This window comes from Psammomys obesus, unplaced genomic scaffold, assembly GCF_907164565.1.
Source record: "Psammomys obesus unplaced genomic scaffold, mPsaObe1.curated_primary_1811, whole genome shotgun sequence".
In the NCBI taxonomy this organism is placed as follows: domain Eukaryota; kingdom Metazoa; phylum Chordata; class Mammalia; order Rodentia; family Muridae; genus Psammomys; species Psammomys obesus.
The window spans coordinates 2178050-2191871 of NW_026590571.1; the positions used below are offsets into that span (position 1 = coordinate 2178050).

General features: G+C 37.1%; 1 protein-coding gene across 1 annotated transcript in view; it reads right to left on the reverse strand.

The window, feature by feature from the left end:
- The window catches only part of LOC129677283 (cilia and flagella-associated protein 47-like), a 603052-nt gene that overhangs the window by 401431 nt on the left and 187799 nt on the right, over window positions 1-13822 (reverse strand). Inside the window, 1 exon segment of the mRNA XM_055607932.1 lies at window positions 7333-7414. Within this exon segment, the coding sequence (XP_055463907.1) occupies window positions 7333-7414 (82 nt within the window).

Below are 13822 nucleotides of genomic sequence, written 5' to 3' on the forward strand. Positions count from 1 at the left end.
AGTAGCCATCCTAATATCTAATAAAATAGACTTTCAACCCAAGTTAATCAAAAAAGATAAGGAGGGCCACTATATTCTCATCAAAGGAAAAATCCAACAAGAGGACATCACAATTTTGAATATCTATGCTCCAAATACAAGAGCACCTACATTCGTAAATGAAACAATATTAAAGCTTAAATCATACATTGATCCTAATACCTTAATAGTGGGAGACTTCAACACCCCACTCTCAACAAGGGACAGATCAACCAGACAGACACCAAATAGGGAAATGAAAGCACTCACAGAATCCCTAAATCAAATGGACCTAATAGATGTCTACAGATCTTTTCACCCAAACTCAAAAGAGTACACCTTCTTTTCAGCACCGCATGGAACCTTCTCCAAAATAGACCATATAGTTGGTCACAAAGCAAGCCTCAACAGATACAAAAGGATTGAAATAATCCCTTGTATACTATCTGACCACCATGGACTAAAGCTGGACATCAACAACAACAGAAACAACAAAAAGCCGACACGCACATGGAAACTGAACAACTTACTACTCAATGACAGCTGGGTCAAGGAAGAAATAAAGAAAGAAATTAAAGACTTTCTAGAATTCAATGAAAATGAAGGCACAACATACCCAAATTTATGGGACACATTGAAAGCAGTGCTCAGAGGAAAATTTATAGCACTAAGTGCCTACAAGAAGAAATCTGTAACATCACATACAAACAACTTAATGGCCCAACTGAAAAACCTAGAAAAAAAAGAAGCAGATACACCCAAGAGAAGCAGACGGCTGGAAATAATCAAACTAAGGGCAGAAATCAATCAATTAGAAACAAATAAAATTATCCAAAGAATCAATGAAACAAAAAGCTGGTTCTTTGAGAAAATCAACAAGATAGACAAACCCTTAGCCAAACTAACTAAAAAGCAGAGAGAAACCATACAAATCAGCAAAATCAGAAAGGAAAATGGGGACATAACTACAGACACTGAGGGAATCCAAACGATTATTAGGTCATACTACAAAAGCCTATATGGCACAAAATTTGAAAATCTAAATGAAATGGATAACTTTCTTGACAGATTCCATCTACCAAAATTAAGTCAAGATCAGGTAGAAAGACTGAATAGTCCTATATCTCCCAAGGAAATAGAAGCAGTCATTAACAGTCTCCCCTCCAAAAAAAGCCCTGGACCAGATGGCTTCAGCGCAGAATTCTACAAGACCTTCAAAGAAGTACTAACACCAATTCTCCACAAACTATTCCATAAAATAGAAACAGAAGGAACACTACCAAACTCATTCTATGAAGCCACAGTCACTTTGATACCTAAACCACACAAAGATCCAACAAAAAAAGAGAACTTCAGACCTATCTCTCTTATGAACATTGATGCAAAAATACTCAATAAAATACTTGCAAACCGAATCCAAGAACACATCAAAGATATCATCCACCATGACCAAGTAGGCTTCATCCCAGGAATGCAAGGGTGGTTCAACATACGGAAATCCATCAATGTAATCCACCACATAAACAAAATGAAGGAGAAAAACCACATGATCATCTCCTTAGATGCTGAAAAAGCATTTGACAAAGTCCAGCACCCATTTATGTTTAAAGTCTTGGAGAGATCAGGGATACAAGGCACATACCTAAAGATAGTAAAGGCAATATACAGCAAGCCTATAGCCAACATCAAACTCAATGGAGAGAAACTTAAATCAATCCCACTGAAATCAGGGACAAGACAAGGCTGCCCACTCTCTCCATATCTCTTTAACATTGTACTTGAAGTCCTAGCCAGAGCAATAAGACAACTAAAGGAGATCAAGGGGATACAAATCGGAAAGGAAGAGGTCAAAGTGTCACTATTTGCAGATGATATGATATTATACATGAGCGACCCCAAAGATTCAACCAGAGAACTTCTTCAGCTGATAAACACCTTCAGCAAAGTGGCAGGATACAAAATCAACTCAAAAAAATCAGAGGCCCTCTTGTATACCAAAGACAAAAAGGCTGAGAAAGAAATTAGGGAAACAACACCCTTCACAATAGCCACTAACAACATAAAGTACCTTGGTGTGACTCTAACCAAGCAAGTGAAAGACCTGTTTGAGAAAAACTTCAAGTCTTTGAAGAAAGAAATTGAAGAAGATCTCAGAAGATGGAAAGATCTCCCGTGCTCATGGATTGGTAGGATTAACATTGTGAAAATGGCCATCCTGCCAAAAGCAATCTACAGATTCAATGCAATTCCCATCAAAATACCAACTCAATTCTTTACAGACCTTGAAAAAAAGATTCTCAGCTTCATATGGAGAAACAAAAAACCCAGAATCTCCAAAACGATCCTGTACAACAACAGATCATCTGGAGGTATCTCCATTCCCGATCTCAAGCTGTACTACAGGGCAACAGTAATAAAAACTGCATGGTATTGGCATAGAAACAGAAAGGAGGATCAATGGAATCGCATAGAAGACCCAGAAATAAACCCACACACCTATGAATTCTCAATATTTGACAAAGAAGCCAAATCCATTCAATGGAAAAAAGACAGCATCTTCAACAAATGGTGCTGGACCAACTGGATGTCTACATGCAGAAAAATGAAAATAGATCCATATCTATCACCCTGCACAAAACTAAAGTCCAAGTGGATCAAGGACCTCAACATAAAACCAGATACTCTAAATCAGCTGGAAAAAAAAGTGGGAAACAGCCTAGAATTCATTGGCACAGGAGACAACTTCCTGAACAGAACACCAACAGCACAGGCTCTAAGAGCAACAATCAATAAATGGGACCTCATGAAACTGAAAAGCTTCTGTAAAGCAAAAGACACTGTCATCAAAACAAATAGACAGCCTACAGATTGGGAAAGAATCTTCACCAACCCTTTATCTGACAGAGGGCTAATATCAAGTATATATAAAGAACTAAAGAAGCAGAAAAGCAACAAACCAAGTAATCTACTTAAAAAATGGGGAACAGAGCTAAACAGAGAATTCTCGAAAGAGGAACGTCGAATGGCAGAGAAACACTTAAAGAAATGCTCAACCTCATTAGCCATTAGGGAAATGCAAATCAAAACGACCCTGAGATATCACCTTACACCCATCAGAATGGCCAAGATGAAAAACTCAAGTGATAGCACATGCTGGAGAGGTTGTGGAGAAAAGGGAACCCTCCTCCATTGCTGGTGGGAATGTAAACTGGTTCAACCACTCTGGAAGTCAATCTGGCGCTTTCTCAGACAACTAGGAGTAGTGCTACCTCAAGACCCAGCTATACCACTCCTAGGTATATACCCAAAATTTGCTCAAGTACACAACAAGGACATTTGTTCAACCATGTTCATAGCAGCTTTATTTGTAATAGCCAGAACTTGGAAACAACCCAGATGTCCATCAACGGAGGAATGGATACAGAAACTGTGGTATTTTTACACAATGGAATACTACTCAGCAATCAAAAAGGAAGAAATCATGAAATTTGCAGGCAAGTGGTGGGATCTAGAAAAGATCATTCTGAGTGAAGTATCCCAGAAGGAGAAAGACAAACTTGGTATATACTCGCTTATATAGACCTACAAGACATGATAAACATAAAGAAATCTACACACCTAAAGAAGATAATCAAGAAAGTGGACACAGGCGAAGGTGATTAATCCTCATTTAGAAAGACAAATGGGATGTGCATTGAACTTATGACAGGAGTCTATCACAAAAGGCATCTGAAAGACTCTACCTAGCAGTGTTTCAAAGCAGACACTAAGACTCATAACCAAACCCTCGGCAGAGTGTAGGGAATCATATGAAAGAAGGGAAGTTAGTATGATATGGAAAGGATAGGAGCTCCACAAGGACCAAATATATCTGGGCACAGGGTCTTTTCTGAGACTGACACTCAACCAAGGACCATCTATGGATATAACCTAGAACTTCTGCTCGGATGTGGCCTGTGGTAGCTCAGTAACCAAGTAGTTTTCCAAAGTAAGGGGAACACGGACTATTTCTAATAGGAGCTCAAGGGCAGGCTGTTTGACCCCCACCCCAGGGGAGGAGCAGTCTGTTAGGCCACAGAGGAGGACTTTGCAGCCAGCCCTGAAGATACCTGATAAAACAGGGTCAGATGAAAGGGGAGGAGGTCCTCCCCTATCAGGGGACTTGGAAAGGGGCAGGGAAGAGACCAGGGAGGGAGTGTGGGGTTGGGGAGGGAATGAGGGAGCGGGATACAGCTGGGACACAGAGTTAACAAAATGTAACTAAAAAGAAAAATAAAAAAAAAAAAAAGACCCAACCAAAAAAGAGAACTTCAGACCTATTTCACTTATGAACATTGATGCAAAAATATTCAATAAAATACTTGAAAACCAAATCAAAGAACACATCAAAGATATCATCCACCATGACCAAGGAGGCTTCATCCCAGGCATGCAAGGTTGGTTCAATATAAGGAAATCCATCAATGTAATCCACAATATAAACAAACAGAAGGAGAAAAAACACATGATCATCTCCTTAGGATGCCTAAAAAGCATTTGAAAAAAATCCAACACCCATTCATGTTTAAAGTCCTGGAAAGATCAGGGATATAAGGCATATATCTAAACAGTTAAAGCAATATACAGCAAGCCAAGAGCCAGCATCAAACTCAATGGAGAGAAACTTAAATCTCCCACTGACCTCAGGGACAAGGCAAGGCTGTCCACTCTCTCCATATCTCTTCAACATTGTACTTGAAGTCCTAGGTAGAGCAACAAAACAACTAAAGGAGATCAAGTAGATACAAATTGGAAAGGAAGAAGTCAAAGTATCACTATTCACATATAATATAATAGTATACATGAGCAACCCCAAAAATTAAATCAGAGAACTCCTTGAACTAATGAAGACCTTTATCAAAGCTACTGGATACAAAATTAACTCCAAAAAATCAGAAGCCCTCCTGTATACCAAAGACAAAAGGCCTGAGAAAGAAATTAGGGAAAAACACTCTTCAGGATAGCCACTAAAACATATAGAACCTTGTGTTGACTCTAACCAAGCAAGTGAAAGACCTGTTTGAAAAAAAAGCTTCAAGTATCTGAAGAAAGAAGTTGAAGAAAGTATTAGAAGATGGAAAGATCTCCTGTGCTCTTGGATCAGTAGGATTAAGACATTAAGAATGGCCATCCTGCCAAAAGCAATCTACAGATTCAATGCAATTCCTATCAAAATACCAAAACAATTCTTTACAGACCTTGAAAGAAAAATTCTCAACTTCATATGGAGAAACCAAAATCCCAGAATTTTGAAAACGATCCTGTACAACAACACATTGTCTGGAGATATCTCCATCCCTGATCTCAAGCTGTACTACAGAGCAACAGTAATAAGAAAGGCATGGTGTTGGCATAGAAATAGAATGGTGGATCAATAGAACCAAATAAAATACCCAGAAATAAACCCATACACTAATGGATACTTCATTTTGACCAAGAAGCCAAAGCCATTCAGTGGAAAAAGGACAGCATCTTCAAAAAATAGTGCTGGTCCAACTGGATGTCTACATGCAGAAAAATGAAAATAGAACCATATTTATCACCCTGCACAAAACTAAAGTCCAAGTGAATCAAAGACCTCAACATAAAACCAGACACACTAAATGGGTTAGAAGAAAAAGTGGGGAAGAGACCAGAATTCATTGGCACAGGAGATAACTTCCTGAACAGAACACCCATAGCACAGGCTATAAGAGCAACAATCAATAAATGAGACCTCATGAAATTAAAAAGCTTCTTTAAAGCAAAAGACACTGTCATCAGAACAAAACAACAGCCTACAGACACAGAAAGGATCTTCACCAACCCTATATCTGACAGAGGGCTAAGATCCAGAATATATAAAGAACTAAAGAAGTTAAAAAGCAATAAATCAAGCAATCCAATTAAATAATGGGGTACGGAACTAAACAAGAATTCTCAGTAGAGGAATATAGAATGGCAGAGAAACACTTAAAGAAATGTTCAACGTCCGTAGCCATCTGGAAGATTTTATCTTGCACCCATCAGATTGGCTAAGATCAAAAACTCAAGGGACAACACATGCTGGAGAGGTTGTGGAGAAATGGGAACCCTTCCTCCTTTCTGGTGGAAATGTAAACTTGTACAACCACTCTGGAAATCACTGAGGCGCTTTCTCAGACAATTGGAAATACTGCTTCCTCAAGATCCAGTTATACCACTCCTAGGCATATATCCAAAATTTGCTCAAGTACCCAATAAGGATATTTGTTCAACCATAGTTTTAGCAGCTTTATTTGTAATAGCCAGAACCTGGAAACAACCCAGATGTCCCTCAATGGAGGAATGGATAGAGAAACTGTGGTGCATTTACACAATGTAATACTACTCAGCAATTATAAACAAGGAAATCATGAAATTTGCAGGCAAAGGTGGGCTCTAGGAAAGATCATCCTGAGTGAGGTATTCCAGGAGCATAAAGACACACATGGTATATACTCACTTATAAGTGGATACTAGACATATAAGATAGGATAAACATACTAAAATCTGTACACCTAAAGAAGCTAAACAAGAAGGAGGTCCCAGGGTAAGATTATCAACTCTCACTTAGAAGGACAAATTTGATGGACAGTGGTTGTAGGAGAAGACAAGAAACAGGACAGGAGCCTACCATTGAGGGTCTCTGAAAGACTCTACCTAGCAGTGTATCAAAGCAGACACTGAGACTCATAACCAAACTTTTGGCAGAGTGTTGGAAATCATATGAAAGAAGGAGGAGTTAGTATGACCTGGGGAGGACAGGAGCACCACAAAGACCAAATGTATCTGGGCACAGGTTTGTTTGTTTGTTGTTTTCTGACACTGATTCTCCAACCAAGGACCATGCATTAATATAACCTAGAACCCCTGCTCAGATGTAGCCCATAGCAGCTCAGTATACAAGTGGATTCCCTAGTAAGGGAACAGGGACTGTCTTGATATGAACTCAGTGGCTGGCTCCTTGACCATCCCCCCTTTAGGGAGGAGCAAGCTTGCCAAGACACAGGAGGACATTGCAGCCAGTCCTGATGAGACCTAATAAGCTAGGTTGGATGGAAGGGGAGGTGGACCTCCACTATCAGTGGACTTGGAGAGGGGCATGGGACGAGATTAAGGAGGGAGGGTGGGATTGAGAGGGAATGAGGGAGGGGCTACAGCAAGGATGCAAAGCAAAAAATATAATTAATGTAAAAAATAAAAATTTAATTTTAAAAAAGACCATATATAAGTAAATTTAATGACTGTATTGATTATATCTACAAATTATCTTACTGTAATTTCAAGCCATTTCTTATAATCTTCTGGTCCAAGCAAAAATTCTGGCAATACATGAGAAATGCATCCACCTTGAGCACTAAAACAAAACCCCAAATTATAAAATTATTATAAATATTTAATGTAACTTTTTGGTAAATTATTTCAATAGTGACATGTTTGTTATATTATTTGTATATTAATTTAAAATCTTCTCTCAAACCTTCTCACACCAGCAATACCACATTGCATACTTAGAGTGCACACAAGGTTTTTGTGCACTTTTAGACAGATTTAACTGGTTTTCCTTTCATAAAAGATATTTTTGTGAACAACAGCAACAAAACACTTCTCTCAATAATGAAATTGTGTAAAATATTACTTTAATAAAAATTTATTAAAGAGAAAATGTTACTTAATGTTCATAATCACACTTATCTATGTTTATGTGTTGACTGAATATATTGTGTGCTATGTTTCCTGTCTTTTCAGTCAAGGCAATATTTTATTATTGTTATAACTACTAGAATTTCAAAAACATATACAAAATGCTTAGATTAAAAAAACAATGTGATCATTAGTCGTCTAATACCAAATGAATATCATCTGATATGACTAAAACTATAAAATAACCTATTAATGAACTAAATTATTACAAACGGCATATTGAAAGCTGTGGAATAGTTTATTGTGTAAACTTCTGATAATATAAATGAAGCCCTATATATGATGAATTTTTAATTACGCAAATATTTATGCATAAATATGTAAGTTACCACATTCAAGATGTTCATACATACTCACACTATTTCAACACTGTCAAATTTCAAAAATAATTTGTCATCAATAGAACCACCAGCAAAAATCCAGTAAACTATGTTGAAAGTTGTTTTTTAGTGGATGTTTGGGTATTTGGGTATAACTCATTTAATGAGCACAGAGCAGCATTAAGCTTACAGCATTAACACAGATGTCTACAACTAGTGCTCAATGCAGGATACACTTTCTTCTGTTTAGGCCTGTGGTTACAGAGAAGTGAGGAAAAGAATAAAAAGAAAAGATGCAAAAGATGGTACTGAAACATAAAACCCTGACATGTTTACTAATGAATAATAACAGAAATAAAAGGAAGGGAACTTGTAAGAATGAAGTAGTGAAACAGTTCTAGAGTTCTTCAATTCTATAACGTTCTGGACTAGTATACACTAAGACAGGACACAAAAATTCAACATCCATTGTTTGATTTTTCAGTCAAGTCTTACCTCATAAATATGACTTTTACAAACTGTTATCATATTTACATTAACACAGTGTTAAAATTCTTTATTATTTTTTAGCTCTACTCATTAGCATGGAGGTCCAGCATAAATCCTAAATAAGAATTCCAGTATATATTCCTATTAAGTTGAAATGTTGTGAAATAGTTTAAAACAGAGTATAACAAAAGACAATTCAGGGTCATATGCAGAAATTAGAATACTTCCTGTGACTAAAGCAATGCTATGCAATATTTCAGAAGCAAGTTTTCATTTATAATAAAGGCTACTCATAGCCCAATGAAACAGGGACCAATTAAACATGAGCCTCTCAAGAATGAAGATAACATGTTATTTATAAGTAACCTATTGTTCAGCACTATAAAATAGAGCTCTATAAAAGTTGAGGATGATTAATGTACTTTTTGACAATTATCTTTCATTTTGAATATTTCTTAAGGACTAACTTTATGACTACATAGTTATTATGTTATATCTCACCAAGAGATTTTATGTCTACTTTGTCCTTTTATAGACAAATGCCTTTAATGGCACACTTGGTTAAACTTTGAACAGGATTACTGCTTGAGCATTTTACATTCAATGATTATTTCAAAATAAAAGAAAATATAATGATTTAATAAATTCTAAATATAATCTTTGAACAGTAAGGTCTTTAGAATTCTAACATAATCTCTAAACATAACTCATGTAATCACTAAATAAGTAGATATCTTACTTATGCAAAAGTCCCTACCCACTGAGTTATAAACTTAAGAAGAATAGTAAATAGCATTTATATTTATAACAGCATTTTGATTTCATACATTCATTTCTATGCTAAGATATATGCACATATCCTGGATTAATGGCCCAATTTTATTAACAATGTTGCCACTTTCTAAATGTTAAGTACTTTTTATCACAGTCAACATATCCTGACTGGCATGTATTTGCTGAAAAAGAGAAAATAAATCTCAGTGGGTTGGCTTTAATATCAAAATCATTCTTCCATATATGCAATGCTCACATCATAAAATGTCAAAACAAAAATAACACATGTTAATGTCAACACTCCTGCATATTAGGCAAATAACAATCACAAGTGCCATGGAGCTGAGTATTTAAATCTTCTCTCAAGCCAAGTGAATATTCCATTAAGTTATATAAATGTCATTTTTAATAAATGTATCTGAAATTTACCTTTTTTAGTGAGTTCACCTTATTATATTAATCTGTTGAAGATTAAAAATATAAAATGGTAAATTAAAAGAAAAACTATAACTTTTTAAATGCCACCATATCTCTTACAAGGACATAATTCTTACCTCTATCTCTGACCTTATTTAACTTGTGATCTTTTCTCCACATTCTGTCATCAAAGGAGTTAGTGCTCCAGGACAGAAATTTTAAGCAGGGCACAATTTAATACATAAACATATAGTATTGTTAAATGATGTACATATTTTTTTTTGCTATAACTTGACTTCATTTAGAGCACCAGTTCTCAACCTGTGGGTCATGACTCCCGCAGGAATTGCATATCAGATATCCTGCATATCACATATTTGCATTATGGTTCATATGAGTATCAAAATTACAGTTATGACTTAGCAAAGAAAAATTTTATGGCAGGAAGTCACCACAACATATGGAGCAATATTAAAGTGTTGCAGCATTAGTAAGGTTGAGAACCAGTGATTTAGAGGTTTAGAGAAAAAAATGAAAATTTCACATTCATATATCATGTGTTTTGTTAATGTCATATAGGTCATCAAATCTTTCTCTGTTCTTAAAACTCAAAGTTTCAGATCTGTCCCTTTTTACCACTTCTAATGAAACATAGATTCAAGAAAGAAGGAGATTCGTTGTCACTTGAGACTCAGTTTCAACTTCAGGCTTCCTTATATTTACAATACCATGTAAAGACACACACCAACTTGTGAATTTCCAAGCTGTTATTTTTTTCTAAAGGATGGATACAAAATTATCCTGGGTCTCTTGATAATCTGTATCAGTCAAACATTAGAACTTAAATGAGACAAAAGTAGGGCACTCATGTATGTCTCTATCTATGGGTCTGTGAAAGTCTTTAATTAAATTCTTTTTTAATTTTATATTTGTGGCTTTGTTTTTTACTATATTTTTAAATTTTATTCACTTTATTTCCTGACTGTAGCCCCCTCTCTTACCTGCTCCAGGTCCACCCTCACTCTCTTAATCCTATTTCTTCCTCCCCTACACCAAAAAAGGGGGGCATTCCCCCCACCACCATCTGACCTTAACCTATCAAATCTCATCAGGAATGCCTGAATCCTATTCCTATGTAACCTGGAAAGTCATATACACTAGGCAGAACTGATCAAAGAGAGGGCAACAGAGTCAGTGTCAAAGATAACTCCTGTTCCCCTTACTACTTATTAGGGTACCCATATGAAGACTGCGTTGCCTATTGGCTCCATCTGAGAAGTGCATCTATGTTCTCTCCATGCATGGTCCTTGGTTGGTGGTGAATCAGTCACTTCATGGAACCCTGGGCCCAGATTTGTTGACTTTGTTGGTCTCCTTGTGGAGCTTTTTGTCCTTCCAGGTCCTCCTTTCCCCTCAGTGTTCCATAAGACTCACTGCCCAAAGTTTGGATATGAGTCTCAGCATTGGCTTCGATCCCCTCCTGGGAGGAGTCTTCCTGAAAACATATATGGTAGGCTCCTTACCTGTTACCTCTCTTCAGCTGTGTTCACTGTCTATTTGTCATTCTGAATGTAAAGTAAGCACACTACCTTGGGTCCTCGCTGTTTTTTAGCTTCTTTAGATCTATTGATTTTAGTAGGGTTATCCTGTATTACATGGCTAACATCCACTTATAAGTGAGTATGTACAATGTGTGTCTTTCTTGTTCTGTGTTACCACACTCAGGCTGATCTTTTCTAGTTCCATCCATTTGCTTGCAAAGTTCATGATGTCTTTGGATTTAATAGCTCCACGCCATTCTATTGTGTAAATGTACCACAATTTCTTTATGCATTCTTCAGTTGAGGGACATATAGGTTGTTTACGGATTCTGACTATTACAAATAAAGCTAGTATGAACATAGGTGAACAAATGTCCTTTTTGTACGGTAAAGCATCTTTTGGGTTTATGCCCAGAAAGCATAGCTGGGTCTTGAGGTAGTGCTAGTCTCAATTTTCTGAGAAAGCATCATATTGATTTTCAAATTGGTTGTGCAAGTTTGCACTCCCACTAGCAATGGTGGAGTGTTCCCCTTTCTCCATATCCTCACTGGCATATGCTGTCAATTGAATTTTAGATCTTACCAATTCTGATAGATGAAAGATGGAATCCCAGAGTTGTTTTGATTTCCATATTCCTGATGACTAAAGAAATTGAGATTTTTTTTATTTTATTTTTAATTTATTACAATTTCTTCACATTGTATCCCAGCTGTACCTCCCTTTCTCATCACCTCCCAATCCTGCCTTCTCTCCCTCTTCTCCTCCCCTCTCACTGCCCAAGTCCACTAATAAGGGAGGTCCTCCTCCCTTACATCTGATTCTACCCTATCAGGTCTCATCAGGACTGTCTGCTTTGTCTTCCTTTGTGGTCTGATAAGGCTGCCTCATTCCCTAAGAGGAGGTAATCAAAGAGAAGCCAATGAGTTCATGTCAGAGACAGTTCATGTTCCCCTTACTAGAGTACTCACTTGGAGACTGAGTTGCCATGGGCTACATACGTGCAGGGGTTCTAGATTATCTCCATGAACGGTCTGTGGTTGGAGTATCAGTATCAGAAAAGACCTCTGAGCTCAAAATTTTTTTGTTCTGTTGCACTCCTTGTGGAGCTCCTTTTCCACCAGATATTTCTATCTCCCCTTCCTTTCATAGGATTCCCTGCACTCTGCCCAAAGTTTGGCTATGAATCTCAGCATCTGGTTCAATACTGCTAGGTAGAGACTCTTAGAGGCCTTCTGTGGTAGGCTCCTGTCCTATTATCTGTTTTCTCCCTCTTCTGATGTCTATCCTGTTTGCTTTTCTGAATGACAACTGCGCATTTTTACCCAAGGTCCTCTGTCTTGCTTAGCTTCTTTAGATGTAGAGATTTTACTATGCTTATCCTTCGGTATAAGTCTAATATCTACTTATAAGTGTGTATAAAGAATTTGTGTCTTTCTGCTTTAGGGATACCTCACTCAGGATGATACTTTCTAGTTCTCACCATTTGCCTGCAGATTTCATGATTTCCTTGTTTTTAATTCTTGAATAGGTTTCTATTGTGTAAATGTACCACAATTTCTGTATCCATTCCTCGGTTGAGGGACATCTAGTTTGTTTCCAGATTCTGGCTATTACGAATAGAACTGCTATGAACATGGTTGAGTAAATGCCCTCTTTGTATACTTGAGCATATTTTGGATATATGCTGAGGAGTGCTATAGCTGGATATTGAGGTAACACTAATCCTAATTGTCTGAAAATGCTCCAGATTGATTTCCTAAGTAGTTGTACAGTTTACATTCCCACCAGCAATGGAGGAGTGTTCTGTTTCTCTGCATCCTCTCTAGCATGTGCTGTCAATACAGCTTTTAATCTTACACATCCTGATGGGTATAAAGTGAATCTCAGGGGCATTTTGATTTGCATCTCAGTGATGAATAAGGACCTTGAACATTTTTAAGTGTTTTTCTGTCATTTGATAGTCCTCTATTGAGAATTCTCTACTTAGCTCTGTTCCCCACTTTTTAATAGCTTTACTTGGTTTGTTGCTTTTTAACTTCTTTAGTTCTTTATATATTCTGGGTATTAGCCCTCTGTCAGATATAGGGTTAGTGAAGATATTTTTCCAGTCTGCATTCTGTCATTTTGTTCTGTTGACAATATCCTTTGCTTTACAGAAGCTTTTCAGTTTCATGAGGTCCCATTTATTGATCTTAGAGACTAGGCTATTGTTCTTTTCAGGAAATTGTCTCCAGTGCCAATGAGTTCAAGGTTCTTCTCCACTTTTTCTTCTAACCAATTTGGTGTGTGTTGTTTTATGTTGAGGTCTTTGATTCACTTGGACTTCAGTTTTGTGCAGGGTGTTAAGTATGGGCCTATTTGCATTTTTCAATATTTGGACATCCATTTAGACCAGCACCATTTGTTGAAGATGCTATCTTTTTTTCCACTGTTTGGCTTTGGCATCTTTTGTCAACAATCAGGTATCTATAGGTGTGTGTGTGTGTGTGTGTGTGTGTGTGTGTGTGTGTGTGTGTGTG